Source organism: Myotis nattereri (assembly GCF_964212035.1).
Source record: "Myotis nattereri genome assembly, chromosome: 3".
Classification (NCBI taxonomy): Eukaryota; Metazoa; Chordata; class Mammalia; order Chiroptera; family Vespertilionidae; genus Myotis; species Myotis nattereri.
The window spans coordinates 117,165,573-117,179,804 of record NC_138077.1 but is presented as its reverse complement, the minus strand read 5'-3'; the positions used below and the strand labels follow the sequence as shown (position 1 = coordinate 117,179,804).

At 40.0% G+C, this 14,232-nt stretch overlaps 1 protein-coding gene and 1 pseudogene across 4 annotated transcripts in view; both read left to right on the top strand.

The window, feature by feature from the left end:
• Window positions 1–14,232, top strand: part of SEPTIN10 (septin 10) — a 76,551-nt gene that overhangs the window by 36,058 nt on the left and 26,261 nt on the right. For 2 of the 3 annotated variants that reach the window (XM_081086189.1, XM_081086191.1), the window contains 3 exons: window positions 2,295–2,412; window positions 3,052–3,247; window positions 12,701–12,887. In XM_081086189.1, the coding sequence (XP_080942315.1) occupies window positions 2,295–2,412; window positions 3,052–3,247; window positions 12,701–12,887 (501 nt within the window). The remainder of the gene's footprint in view (window positions 1–2,294; window positions 2,413–3,051; window positions 3,248–12,700; window positions 12,888–14,232) is intronic. The other variant, XM_081086190.1, reaches the window with a different exon arrangement.
• On the top strand, window positions 433–1,637 carry LOC308516903 (large ribosomal subunit protein uL4-like; annotated as a pseudogene). The gene has a single exon. The product of its transcript is annotated as a large ribosomal subunit protein uL4-like (transcript).

Below are 14,232 nucleotides of genomic sequence, written 5' to 3'. Positions count from 1 at the left end.
GCACAAGTGTGCCTTTTTCTCCACATCCTCTCCAGCACTTGTCGTTTGTTGATTTGTTGATGATAGCCAGTCTGACAGGTGTGAGATGCTACCTCATTGCTGTTTTGATTTGCATCTCTCAGATGATTAGTGACTTTGAGCATGTTTTCATATGTCTCTTGACTTTCTGAATGTCCTCTTTTGAAAGGTGTCTATTTAGGTCCTTTGCCCATTTTTGATTGGATTGTTTATCTTCCTTTTGTTAAGTTGTATGAGTTCCCTATAAATTTTGGAGATTAGGCCCTTATCAGATATGACATTGGCAAATATGTTTTCCCACGCAGTGGGCTTTCTTGTTGTTTTGTTGATTTCACTTAACTTCTTAACATAAGAATTAAAGTATTCCTTTTTCTGTGGGAGCCATTGAGTTGAGAGGAGTGTAGCCTTCTCTCCATGCACTTAGTGTACTCCAAAAAGGGGAAATTATCTGGCAAAAATGTCACTTTGCCTACTGTGTTCAAGGCTACCTTTCGACCAGATATTGTGGGCTTTGTTCACATCAACTTATGCAAAAACAATAGACAGTCCTGTGCTGTCAGTGGTCAGTGAATTGGCAGGTCATCAAACCAGTATACAGAGTCTTGAGGTACTGGCAGAGCTGTGACTCGAATTCACAGAGTTTGAGGTGGTGGGACTCCTTGTTCTACATAGGGTGCTTTTGGAAATATGTGTCATGGGGCCACCACCTGTTTGTACCAACAAAAATCTGGCGTCACATGCACCACAGAGTAAACACAACATTTAAGTGCTATGCCATCTGCTCTGCCGTGGCTGCTGTGTCCTTCCCAGCGCCGGTCATGTCTGAAGGTCATCATATTGAGGAAGTTCCTGAACTTCCTTTGGTGGTTGAAGGTAATGTTGACGGCTACAAGAAGACCAAGGAGGCAGATTTATTTTTTAAGAAACTTAAGATCTGGAAGGATGTTAAAAAGGTTTATGCCTCTCAGCTAATGAGAGCTGGCAAGGGCAAAATGAGAAATCATTGTCATATCTAGGGCAGGGGACCTTGCATCATCTATAGTGCAGACAACGGTATCATCAAAGCCTTCAGAAACATTCCTAGAATTACTCTGCTTAATTTAAGCAAATAGAACATTTTGAAACTTGCTCCTGGTGAACATGTGGGCTATGTCTGCATTTGGACTGAACATTAGATGACCTCTGTGGCACTGTGTAAAGCAGTCTCCCTTAAGAGTAACTACAACCTTCCATGCACAGGATGCTCAATACAGACCTGAGCAGAATCTTGAAAAGCCCAGAGATCCAAAGAACCTCCTCTGAGCACTACGCAAGAAAATTCATTGCAAAGTCATAAAGAACAATCCCTTGACAAACCTGAGAATCATGTTGAAGCTAAACCCATGTGCGAAGACCAGACCGTGCACCAGAATACCAGTCTTCTCCAGGCCAAATCAGATGAGAAGGGGGTTCCCGGCATGAAGCCTGTGGTGTGGGAAAGGAAGGAGAGAAAGTCTTGCCATTACGAAGCAGAAGAAACCTTTGGTGGGAAATAGGCTGCAGATACCAGGAAACCGGCAACTGAGAAGAAACCCACAGAAAAGAAACCTACCACAGAAGAAAAGAGACCTGCAACATAAATTTAAATTTGTTTCATGCCGAAACCGGTTTGGCTCAGTGGATAGAGCGTCGGCCTGCGGACTGAGGGGTCCCAGGTTCGATTCTGGTCAAGGGCATGTACCTGGGTTGCGGGCATATCCCCAGTAGGAGATGTGCAGGAGGCAGCTGATCGATGTTTCTCTCTCATCGGTGTTTCTAACTCTCTATCTCTCTCCCTTCCTCTCTGTAAAAAATCAATGAAATATATTTTAAATAAATAAATAAATAAATTTGTTTCATAAAAGTCAAATCACTTTGGATAGCTAATTTTGAATAAAAACCTGATCAAAGGCAAAAATAATTAAACTGTTATTAAAAAATGTATCACAAACATCTTTAATGACTTTAAAGGTTCTGTTTTATGAGTGAATATGCCATAGTTTACTTGGGTATTTTCCTATTTTGGAAATCAAATATTTCAATGTTATGAATAGTGCTGGACTCATTATCTGAAGAGAAGAACTATGTTATGAGGGTCTGGACACATTTCTCACAGATTTACTTAAATCAGTTGTATCTTGGGGAAGTATAATGGTCATAAATTCTTTAGTTTCTTTGATTTTTTTTTTATTCTTTCAAGTTTGCTTACATCCTATTTCAGTAAAAGTTTTATTTTTATCATTGCTGTTTTTCTTCAGAAAAGAGAAAATATTCGTTCTTTAACTATGTCTGGCCATGTTGGTTTTGAGAGTTTGCCTGATCAGCTGGTCAACAGATCCATTCAGCAAGGCTTCTGTTTTAATATTCTCTGTGTTGGTAAGTGCCAGATTCTTCCTCTAAATTGTTCTTTCATATTCCTTGCGCTTACTTCATTCTTGTACAGTGTGTGGTGCTCATGTAATCAATTTGAGATCATGATCACAGATATTTTTCAGTTATTTAAATTCTGTGAGTTTGGTTTTTTTTAGCTGTACTACTTTAATTTTTTTGTTTGTTCTTTAAACATTTCAGTACTTTCTTCAGCGTTCTGAGTAACTTACTCATTTTTTTTAAAATATATTTTATTGATTTTTTACAGAGAGGAAGGGAGAGGGATAGAGAGTCAGAAACATCGATGAGAGAAAAACATCGATTAGCTGCCTCCTGCATACCTCCTACTGGGGATGTGCCCGTAACCCAGATACATGCCCTTGACCGGAATCGAACCTGGGACCCTTCAGTCCGCAGGCTGACGCTCTATCCACGGAGCCAAACCGGCCAGGGCAACTTACTCATTTTTATGTTCTGCTAATGACTTAGTGGACCACCCTTAGCATATATTTCTTTCTTGGACAACTCAGCTATTGAAATATTTGAAACATTTGGAATCCTTAAAACCATTCTAAGAGTTTATAGTTCTATTTTTTTTCTCATCCATCCTGTGCACCTGTGAAGATATACCTTTGTTTCTTTCAGGGGAGACTGGAATTGGAAAATCAACGTTGATTGATACATTGTTTAATACTAATTTTGAAGACCATGAATCCTCACATTTTTGCCCACATGTTAGACTTAAAGCTCAAACATATGAACTTCAAGAAAGTAATGTTCGATTGAAATTGACCATTGTGAATACAGTGGGATTTGGTGACCAAGTAAACAAAGAAGAGAGGTACATGTTTTTTTCTTGTAATAAAACAAATTTTTCTTAATTCAGGACATTTGTATTCTTGCCCCATGAGCTATGATTTGATTTTCTACTATGGAAATCCATATCTTAGCCTCCCAGACTTAGTTTTTTAAATCATTAAGCAATGTTTTATTCTCACTAACAATCGACATTTCTATATTTGGTTATTTAATTTCTTTAGAATAATTTGAATTACATTATTAAAATGTCTGTTTCAGCAAAAATAGTTTTAATTATTTTCTGATATATGCCAATATAGTGTATTTTAAGTGACTTGTACTTATTTTCAGACAAGACTTATTTCAGTGAGGGTAAAAAGAAAACCAATAAGACATACAATGGCAAATATAAATGACCAAATCCATGGTGCATGAATTTTTTTTATGAAATTCTAATCAAATTAGCCAGGTACCTTATTATGCATTACAGGGAAGGTTTGGTAATGAAATTTCTATTTTATATTATGTTATTATTTCTCTTGTGTTATTATAAAGATTGATTATAGGTTCTGTAATCAGATTTAGTTTAAATCTGAAATTTAAACTAAAAAGGGGGGAAGTAGATTGCAGTAAAGCAATAACTTTTGTTCTTTTTTTCCTTTTTTGGAATGTATATATTTTTATTATTAGATGTAATTTTCTATTTTTCTAAAGTTTGCTTTAGAGAGAAAATATTTTGCATAATTGACTCTTATGTAACTTATGTTAGCCTTTTCAGCGCATTTGTGTGTTCGCTTTAAATTTCAAGAAATGATTTGTGTGTGCTTTTTGGAAGAAACACACCAGTGGCAGAGGCAAAGGCCTGTGACATGCTACTTTAAATAATATTAGTTTTTAAAATAATGTTCTATATAGAGATTTTGGGCATTTTTGATGATCTCTACATGGTACCTTTTAAAAGTATTTCATTTTCTATAGAAATATTGTATAGAAATATCAATTTTCAATATGGCAACTTTTGTAAATTCTCTGATTAATTACAGTAATTCACTTCTAATATTTAGATTTCCTGTGTATGTGATAGTATACTGACGTTTATATTTCCAGTCCTTTTTTTCCTTTTTAAATGTTTTTTTGCTATATAATTTACATAGAAAACTAAAATGTATTGATTTTATTCAGTGTACAATTCAGTTAATTTTGACAAATGTGTAGATTTGTTGTCACCACCATGATTAGATATAGGAGAAGGCCATAGTCTTGAGTGCTTTTCTCATGCACATGCACATGCAGATGAGGGCTTTGTCAAAGCGAGACAGGCCCTCTCCAGACCAGCATTGCTTTCTCTTAGTGTAGTTCCTTTTCCCAGTGTTCTTGCCTACAAATGCTAGTTGTGTTAGCCTCCCTGAACTGCTGTCTATAGCTCTCCAGAGTTGGCCAGGCTCTGTTCTCTCTTCTGTCCTATGCCCTGGAAACCTGTCTCCAGGCAATAATCTGAGGAAATTGTTGAGCTCTCTTCATTTACTTCCCACCTTTGTGATCATAGTTTTATATTGCCTATTGTCCATTGTCTGAAAACCTTTGTCCAAGTTTCTGGCTGTTTAAGGTGAGAGAGTAAATCCAGTCCCATTTACTCCATCATGTCTGAAGATGTTAGTCTTTATTTTTCTTTCATTTCATTTCATTTTATTTTAACTTTTTTTTATTGCTTAAAATATTACAAAGAGTAGTACATTTGTCTCCTTTTATTTCCCCTTGACCTTCGCCCAGCCTCCCCTACCCCCCAGTGTCTTGTGCCCATTGGTTATGCTTACATGCATGCATAGAAGTCCTTCGGTTAATCTCTTACACCGCCCCCCCCCAACACTCCCCAGCCTTCCTGCTGTAGTTTGACAGTCTGTTTAATGCTGCTCTGCTTCTGTATCTGTTTTTGTTCATCAGTTTATAATGGTCTTAATTATCCATAAATGAGTGAGATCATGTGGTATTTTTCTTTCACTGACTGGCTTATTTCACTTAGCAAAATGCTCTCCAGTTCCATCCATGCTGTTGCAAATGGTAAAAATTCCTTCTTTTTTACAGCAGCATAGTATTCCATTGTGTATATGTACCACAGTTTTCTAATCCATTCATCCGTTGTTCAGCACTTAAGTTGTTTCCAAATCTTAGCTATGGTAAATTATCCTGCTATTAACATAGGGATGCATATATCCTTTCTGATTGGTGTTTCTGGTCTTGGGATATATTCCTAGCAGTGGGATCACAGGGTCAAAAAGTTTCCTCAAACTTTTTGAGGAAACTCCATACTGTCTTCCATAGTGGCTGCACTAGTCTGCATTCCCACCAGCAGTGCAGGAGGGTTCCTTTTTTTCTGCATCCTCTCCAGCACTTGTCGTTTTTTGATTTGTTGATGAAAGCCATTCTGACAGGTGTGAGATGGTACCTCGTTTTGATTTACAATCATCTAAAATGATTCAATCATTTTAATTAATGATATAATCATCTCGGATGATTAGTGATTTTGAGCATGTTTTCATATGTCTCTTGGCTTTCTGTATGTCCTTTTTTGAAAAGTGTCTATTGAGGTCTTTTGCCCATTTTTTGATTGGATTGTTTATCTTCCTTTTGTTAAGTTGTATGAGTTCCCTGTAAATTTTGGAGATTAAAACCTTATCAGAGATAACATTGGCAAATATGTTCTCCCATACAGTGGACTTTCTTGTTGTTTTGTTGATGGTTTCTTTTTGCTGTGCAGAAGCTTTTTATTTTGATACAGTCCCATTTGTTTATTTTCTTTTTAGTTAAGAGGTTTTATTCCCTCCCTAACTCCAGGGGAAAATCCCTACCTGGGAAACAACCTTTCTCAGAGACCTTGGTTAAAACACATAGTGCCAAGAAGGTGAGCAAACATATTAAGAACAGTATGTCATATATGCCAGGTCCCTTGAAACAGCAAGGATGGACCGGCTCCTGGCAAAAAAATAAAATGACACTTTATAAAAAGGTAAGATGTTAGCTGTAATAATACTGGTTAAAAATAAAAATGTAGTAATTAAAAAGGTAAAATCAGGTGATGAAAAAAGAAAAAAAATTTAGTTTCTTAAGTAAAAGGTGAAAAAAATAAAAATGTGCAGTAGTGAAGGTCCGTTATTTCCTCTACTCTTCTTTTTGGCACGCCTTAGTCCTGTCAGGTATTCAGGAGAGTGTTGAAGTTCCCTGCGATACACTGTTCCTCCGTGTTGTAAACCACAGTCCTGATTTTAAAGCAGGCAGTATTTCTTTGTTTCCCCGACTCCCTGTATTTGTGTTTACAGAAGAGTCAGTTTGTGGTTCAGCCCCTGTGTGGCAGTGTTTCTGGATTGACCTCCGATGCTATAAGTTCTCTCTAGCTAGTATTTAGGTTTTGTTTTCCCTATCACACTTAATACTGGTTTGGGAGAGTCGACTGCCCCAGAGCTGGTTCTTAGATTGTTACTCCCCGCTCTGATTCCCAGATTCTATAAAAAACAACTTTCCTCTGCAGTCTCTGTGAGTGACCCCAATTGGATGTTCCTATGTATTGGGTTTAATAATCAAATACAAAGATTTAAGGAGGAAAATAAAGCCTGAGTATGTGCAGGAGCTCGCAACCCTCCACCGTCCAGCTTTGTGCAATTCTCCCAAAGTCTATTCCGAACGTCCTCTCTCCCCTGGCACTAAGCACCCGACACACTGGCAAAATCCGAGGCTGCCTTTACCACTTAGTCCAGATATGGGCTGATTTTTAGAGTTCCTTTCTGCCAGCAGCCCTGTGGGACCCCTTCCACACTTGCAGATCATGCCTCGGACTTTGTTGGGCACAGACTTCCCCCGCGCACATTCCTCTCTCCAACCTGAATTACAAACTGCACCTTTATCCAGGCAAAATCTGACCTTTCTGTGAGTAGGAGCAGGGCTCGTCTGAGTCCACGTATTCGCGCTGCTTGAGATCCGGTGTTTCTGGGTTCGTAGCTAGTCTCTGGGTGCTGTGGTTGCAAGGTCTCTGGATGTATACGCTTCCGATATCAGCCACTTAAGATGGCGCGGTCTCCGCGGCTGAGCCGGCCACTCCGGGAGAGATTTCAGCAGCAGTGGAGGCTGCCCAGTTAGGGAGCCCAATCCAGCAGTCTCCAACAGTCCCCTTTCTCTGGAAGTCCCCTGCCTTTCCAGGCTGTAAACTGTCTCCCAGCTGAATCTCCTCTGCCAATTTGGGCTGGATGTTACTCGTTTCAGCTGCTCACCCTATATGCTCCAGGACAAGGCATGGGGTTTTCTTTCATTTTAAATACCTGACTGCACTCGGTAGGACCTGCAGTATTTTGTTGGATAGTCAGTGTTGATGGTGGGCATCCTCGTCTTGTGTTGGCTCCAAAGGGAAAGATGTGTTTTAAGCCGTATATTATCTTGCTTACCTTTTTTTCTTTTGATTAGAATAAGAGAGTTTCTCTATATTACCATAGTTGTGGGTGTTTTGGTTTTTTTATTATTCATCTATATATATAAAAGGTTAATATGTTAAGTGTCCCTCCAACTGTCCGACCAGTCACTATAATGTGCATTGACCACCATGGAGCAGACGGTCAACACAGGAGCTGCCGTGATGTGCACTGGCCATTTACAAAGAAACAAAACTGTGGACCTGGTGCCAACAAAGCAACACTCAGCTTTCCTCAAGTGGGACATAGGCCCCGCCACCACCCCAAGCAACATCCCACCAAATCACAGCCAATGCTGCCAACATCCCATGGTACAAAATGCGGCCCATAGCCCAGCCCAGCCCAGAAATGTCGCTGTGGGCACCAGGTAATGACATCATGTAGCAACTCCCAGCTTCCTCTCCCTAGTGACTAGCCTCCTTGGAGTTTCTTCAGCCCAGAATCACGACTTGCTTTATAGCCAGGTGCAAACATTTTACACTTTAACCAAATGTCTGTGAAGCATTTTCCTGTGCCTCATCTCATTTGATCCTCACAGAAGTCCTGGAGCAGGTAGATAGGAGACTTGGTGGAATCCTATTTTCTTTTCATTAGCCAGAAAATGGAGATTTAGAAACTTGACCCAACTAAAAAGAAGTAAGAAATGGTGGACCTTGAAAATGACTTCAGGTTTTCTCACTGCACAGAATATAGTCAAACACTGCTGCAGTTAAATATTTTACCCTTTGTTCTCCCTGTGGGATCTATAATAATAATCTGCTTTGTGTTGATATTTACTGCTGTGTTGCTGACAATTACCTGAAAGAGAAGTGGGGGTGCTTCACTGGGCTGGAAAAAGTTTAGCTAAATCAGAAAGCAGGTCTAATTAAGCAAGCCAAATGAACGGTCGGACATTTAGCATATTAGGCTTTTATTATATTGGACTAGAGGCCCAGTGCACAAAATTCAGCTTGCAACCTTTCCAATCCAGGACCCCTCGAGGGATGTTCTCTCGCAATCTGGGATTGCTGGCTCCTAACCGCTCGCCTGCCTGCCTGCCTGATTGCCCCTAACCACCTCTGCCTGCCGGCCTGATCGCCCCTAACCGCCTTTGCCTGCCATCCTGATCGCCCCCAAACTGCTCCCCTGCTGGCCTGGTCGCCCCTAACTGCCTTCGCCTGCTGGCCTGATCGCCCCTAACTGCCTTCCCCTGCTGGCCTGATCGCCTCTAACAGCCTCTGGCTCAGCCCCTTCCACCGTGGCTTTGTTCGTAAGGATATCTGGTCTAATTAGCATATTACCCTTTTATTAGTATAGATGTGGCCAATATTTATTATCCTTTTAACCAAAATTTTGCTTTGCTTTCATAGTTGAAATTTTAGTTGGATATACAATTTTTGATGGGCAATTACTTTCTTTCTTCCCATTGAAGATAGATACCACTTGTCCCATGGCTTTTATTTTTACTGTTGAGAAGTCAGCTGTTGGTCTGTCTGCTCCTTTAGAGTACTCTTCTTTTTTTCCTCCAGTGCTTTTCAGATCTTTCTTTTTGCTGTTCTCCAGTTTTACCATGATGTCTAATTTTTTTATTTATTTCTAATTTATTCTGTCAGTGATTTGTTTGACTTCTTGAGTCTGAATAGTACCATCAGTTCTTTAAAATAATCTGAGACATCATCTCTATATATTGCTTCTGCCCTTTTTATGTTTCCTTTCCTTCTGAAACTTTGGTGAAATATGTTAGATCTTCCCATTGTGTCATTAATGTCTCTTACTTTTAATCTCTCTTCCATATTTTTATTTTCCCCCGTTTCTACATTGTTTTCATAGTTGTTATTTATCTTCCAATATAGTAATTCTCTCTGTAGCTTTGTCTAATATAGGAGCGGAGAACATCTGGCTTGCGGGCCCACAAAATCATTTGCTCTGGCCCTGCCAAGGCCTTAGGGAGATTTAATTAAATGTGTGGTCAAATACAGCAGGCTAATTTTTAAGTTGATAATTTTGTATGGCCTGAGAATGATGTTATAAATATCCAAATGGCCCTTGAAAGAAAAAAGGTTCCCTAGCCCTGGTCTAATGTATACTATTAAACTAATCCATTGTGTTTTATATTTTGGTTATTATATTTTTCAATTGTGTACACTCTGTGTGGTTCATATCTGTAGGATCACTTGTTATACTTTACTATTCCCAGCACATAGGTTTAAGCTGCCTTTTATTTCTGTTTCTTTTATCTCTACTCATAATTATCCTATCTAATAATAGACAAACATGGTAATCAACCATACCTCCAACATGCTTCCCATTGGCTAATCAGGGCAATATGCAAATTAACTCCCAACCAAGATGGCAGCCGGCAGCCAGGCAGCTGAAGCGAGCAGGAGGCTTGCTTGCTCTAGTGATGGAAGAAGCCAAGGTTCCCCGCCTGCCGCCGCACAGCTCTGAGCTGCACTCTAAGCAACTATGTTGCAATTATAGAACCTAAACAATCCCCAGAAACCTGCTTTCAGCTAGCCGGGCCTCAGAATTGGAGTTACAACAGTGTTTCAATTATAGAAGCTAAACAAAGCCCAGATACCTGCTTTCAGCAGCCGAGGTCTCAGAGCTAAAGCCGGCTCTCAGCTCCAGTGACAGTCATAGAAGTTAAATAAATCCCAGAATAAAAAAAAGAAAAAGGAAAAAAAGGAGAGGTTGGGAGCTTCAGTCACCCACCAGCCTGAAAACAGCCCTCAGCCTCTCACCCAGACTGGCCAGGCACCCCAGTGGGGACCCCCACCCTGAAGGGGGTGTGACCAGCTGCAAACAGCCATCATCCCCTCATCCAGGCTGGCCAGGCACCCAAGCAGGACCCCCACCCTGATCCGGGACACCCTTCAGGGCAAACTAGCCGCCCCCCACCCATGCACCAGGCCTCTATCCTATATAGTAAAAGGGTAATATGCAAACTGACCCTAACAGCAGAAGGACTGGGAATGACTGGTCACTATGACACACACTGACCACCAAGGGGCAGACTCTCAATGCAGGAGCTGCCCTCTGGTGGTCAGGGCGCTCTCACATGGGAGGAGCTCTGCTCAGCCACAAGCCAGGCTGATGGCTGCCAGTACAGCGGTGGTGGTGGGAGCCTCTCCTGCCTCCTCAGCAGCGCTAAGGATGTCCAACTGCAGTTTAGGCCCTGCTCCCTGCTGGCAAGTGGACATCCCCCGAGGGCTGCCGGGCTGCCAGAGGGATGTCTGATTGCTATCTTAGGCCCAATTTCCCGGGGAGCAGGCCTAAGCCAGCAGGTGGTCATCCCCTGAAGGGTCCCAGACTGCAAGAGGGCACAGGCCAGGCTGAGGGACCCCCCTCTCCCCCCGAGTGCACAAATTTTTGTGCACCAGGCCTCTAGTATCTTATAATTTCAGTATATTAAAATTTTGCAGTTAATTTACTGATGTTTGTTTTTTCCTTTGGTTTTTGTTCATTGTGCTTTTTATTTTCTCATGTGCTTGGTTCTTTCTTTTATTTATTTATTTTTTTTGTAGTTAATTGCCTTTGAAAAGTTATTTCCAGAGATACTTTGAGGTCTAAGGTGAACATATCTTGCTATGAACAGATTTGTGTTTGCTTATATTAACTCCCTCTGGGCATTAATACTCTGAAGATCCCTAAACCTTGAGGTTTCTAGAATCAAAGAGGCAGTGTGCTGCAGATATGTGCCAGGGCCAACCTTGGGCCACAACTACTCAACGATGGGTCTTTTTTCCCTTTCCTTTTCTTTTTCCTACTTCATTTAGTGCCAGGCAGCCTTCCCTATAGATTCTTGGGGAGAGAGTAGGAAATGTTGACTTAATCTAGCTCATTCTTACCCTGAAGGTTTAGGCTTTTAGGATCTCAGCTCAATATGGGGAGGCATTCTCAATAGATTTCCACCTTGTGTGGGTCTTGGACTTTGATTCTTCCTTCTCATCTTATAAGTTCTTCAGAAGCAAAGCCCAAGAATTAGATTGACAAATGACTTCAGGACGAACTAGCACTGATGCTTTAGTGTAGGGTTTAGTAAACTTTTTCTGTAAAAGGCCAGATAGTAGATATTTCAAGCTTTGAAGGACATATAATTTCTGTTTATACTACTCAACCCTTAGTACAAAAGCAGCCAAAGTGCATAAACAAGTGAATGTTGCTGTTTCAATAAAACTTTACTTATAAAAACAGGCATCAGGCTAGATTTGCCTCTGCTTACCTTTCTCAGTTTCCACACACTCTTCAATTTAAAAAAATGTTTTTATTTTTAGAGAGAGAGGAAGGGAAACATGAAGGAGAGAGAAACATTGACCGTTGTCTCCTGCATGCCCCCTACTGGGGATTGAGCCCGAAACATGGGCATGTTCCCTGACTGGGAATCGAACTGGCAACCTCTCAGTGCACGGGATGGGAAAATGCTCAACCAGCTGAGCCTCACCGGCCAGGTTGTATATTCTCTTCAATTTTTACCTGGTTAGCTCCTTACCACTTTTTGAGTACTTTGATATTTTAAGAGATGATTTTTCTATTTTAAGCCAGTGTCTTTCATTTCATTAGAAGAGTGATCCTGCAATTTATTGGAAATGGAAACCTAGGGCAAATTACTGTGGAATGGCATATTATTTAATTGAGAAAAGGCATGAGTATCAATAACTTAATAGACACTAAAGTAAAATTTCATGACTTCTTGCTTCTTAAATCAGATTTGTAAGGCATGAAAATCATGAACATATTAAGGAAGGAAGGCACACATCAAGTGAAAGGATAATATCAATAACTCAGGCAAGTGTGGGAACCTTGTCAGAAAGGGGTCCATTGTATGAATGAATGTGAGAATGAATCAATGTAAATTCAATATCATTTCTGTAAAACAGTTTAAAGCACTATCTTTGTACGTGCATGTTTTGCACAATTTAATACTAAAGTTATCTGTTTTGCATAGATATTAAGTATTTATTAATTGATGAAAATATAGATCACAAAATTTAGAGTTATAGATATCTTATTAAGGTCACATGAATATGTTGTATTCAGTATTTAAATAATTATTTTTCCAGCTACCAACCAATAGTTGACTACATAGATGCTCAGTTTGAGGCCTATCTGCAAGAAGAACTGAAGATCAAGCGTTCTCTCTTTAACTACCACGATTCTCGTGTCCATGCATGCCTCTACTTCATCTCTCCAACAGGCCACTCTCTGAAGACACTGGACCTCTTAGCCATGAAGAGCCTTGACAGTAAGGTGGGTTTGGAAGAGGAATAAACTTATCCTGCTGTTATATTTATTTTGAATTATTAAAATACCTTTATGATAATATATGTAGAACTTTCATTTTTTGCATTTTTAAAATATTTGCTAAGTTTCAATCTTAGGTTATTTTCCAGAGATATTTAGTTTGGAAGATGAGACGCAAAGAAAAAATATTAACATAAAACTTCAGTTCTTTTTTAAATGCTAGTAGCAGCACTTTTTTGAAAAATATATTTTTATTGAATTCAGAGAGGAAGGGAGAGGGAGAGAGGTAGAAACATCAATAAGAGAGAATCATTGATCAGCTGCCTCCTGCACGCCTCCTACTGGGGATTGAGCCCGCAACCCAGGCATGCGCCCTTGACTGGAATAGAACCCGGGACCTTTCAGGACACAGGCCAACGCTCTATCCACTGAGTCAAACTGCCTAGGGCAACTTTAGTTCTTTTTTCATAATAAATTGTATGTCACAATATGAGAATTTATTTACATTTTCTTTAAAAATGCCTATCAGTACTCCATTCCTTTTAATTAATTACTGAATAATATTCCATGGTATGGATATGTCATATTTTCTCTATCAGGTGATGGACATTTGGGTTTTGGCTACTCTGAATAATGCTGCTAATGCACACATTTTTGCGTGGTCACATAATTTTTAGTTCCCTTGGCTGAGTACCTAGGAAGATCAAGCGTTCTCTCTTTAACTATTGCTGTGAGTCATAGTTTATTAGTTTGTCTGCTAGAGCTGCTATAACAAAATACGACACACCGAGTGGCTGAAATAACAGAAATTTTTTCAGTTTTGGAAGATAGTTGTCTGAAATCAAGGTGTAAGCATGTTTGATGTCTTCTGAGGCCTCTCTTCTGGGCTTGCAAAGGCATCCACAAGTAGAAAACCAACTTTTTTCTTGCTAAAATTATTTATTTTTGATGACAAAACTTCTAGGGACTTATCATGTTAAAAAAAAATCGGGGTAGCCCTAACTGGTTTGGCTCAGTGGATAGAGCGTCGGCCTGAGGACTGAAGGGTCCCAGGTTCGATTCCAGTCAAGGGCATGTACCTGGGTTGCGGGCACATCCCCAGTAGGGGGCGTGCAAGAGGCAGCTGAATCGATGTTTCTCTCTCATCGATGTTTCTAACTCTGTATCCCTCTCCTTCTCCCTTCCACTCTGTAAAAAATCCATAAAATATATTTTTAAAAAAATCGGGGTAGAGGAAAAATAGGGTATGCACACATGATGGAAAATCCCTTTCTTTACATTTGGTTAATAACACTTGCAAAATTCTATTTAGAATCTTTATGCCATTGGTGCTTTGTAAGAGCCAGTGTGT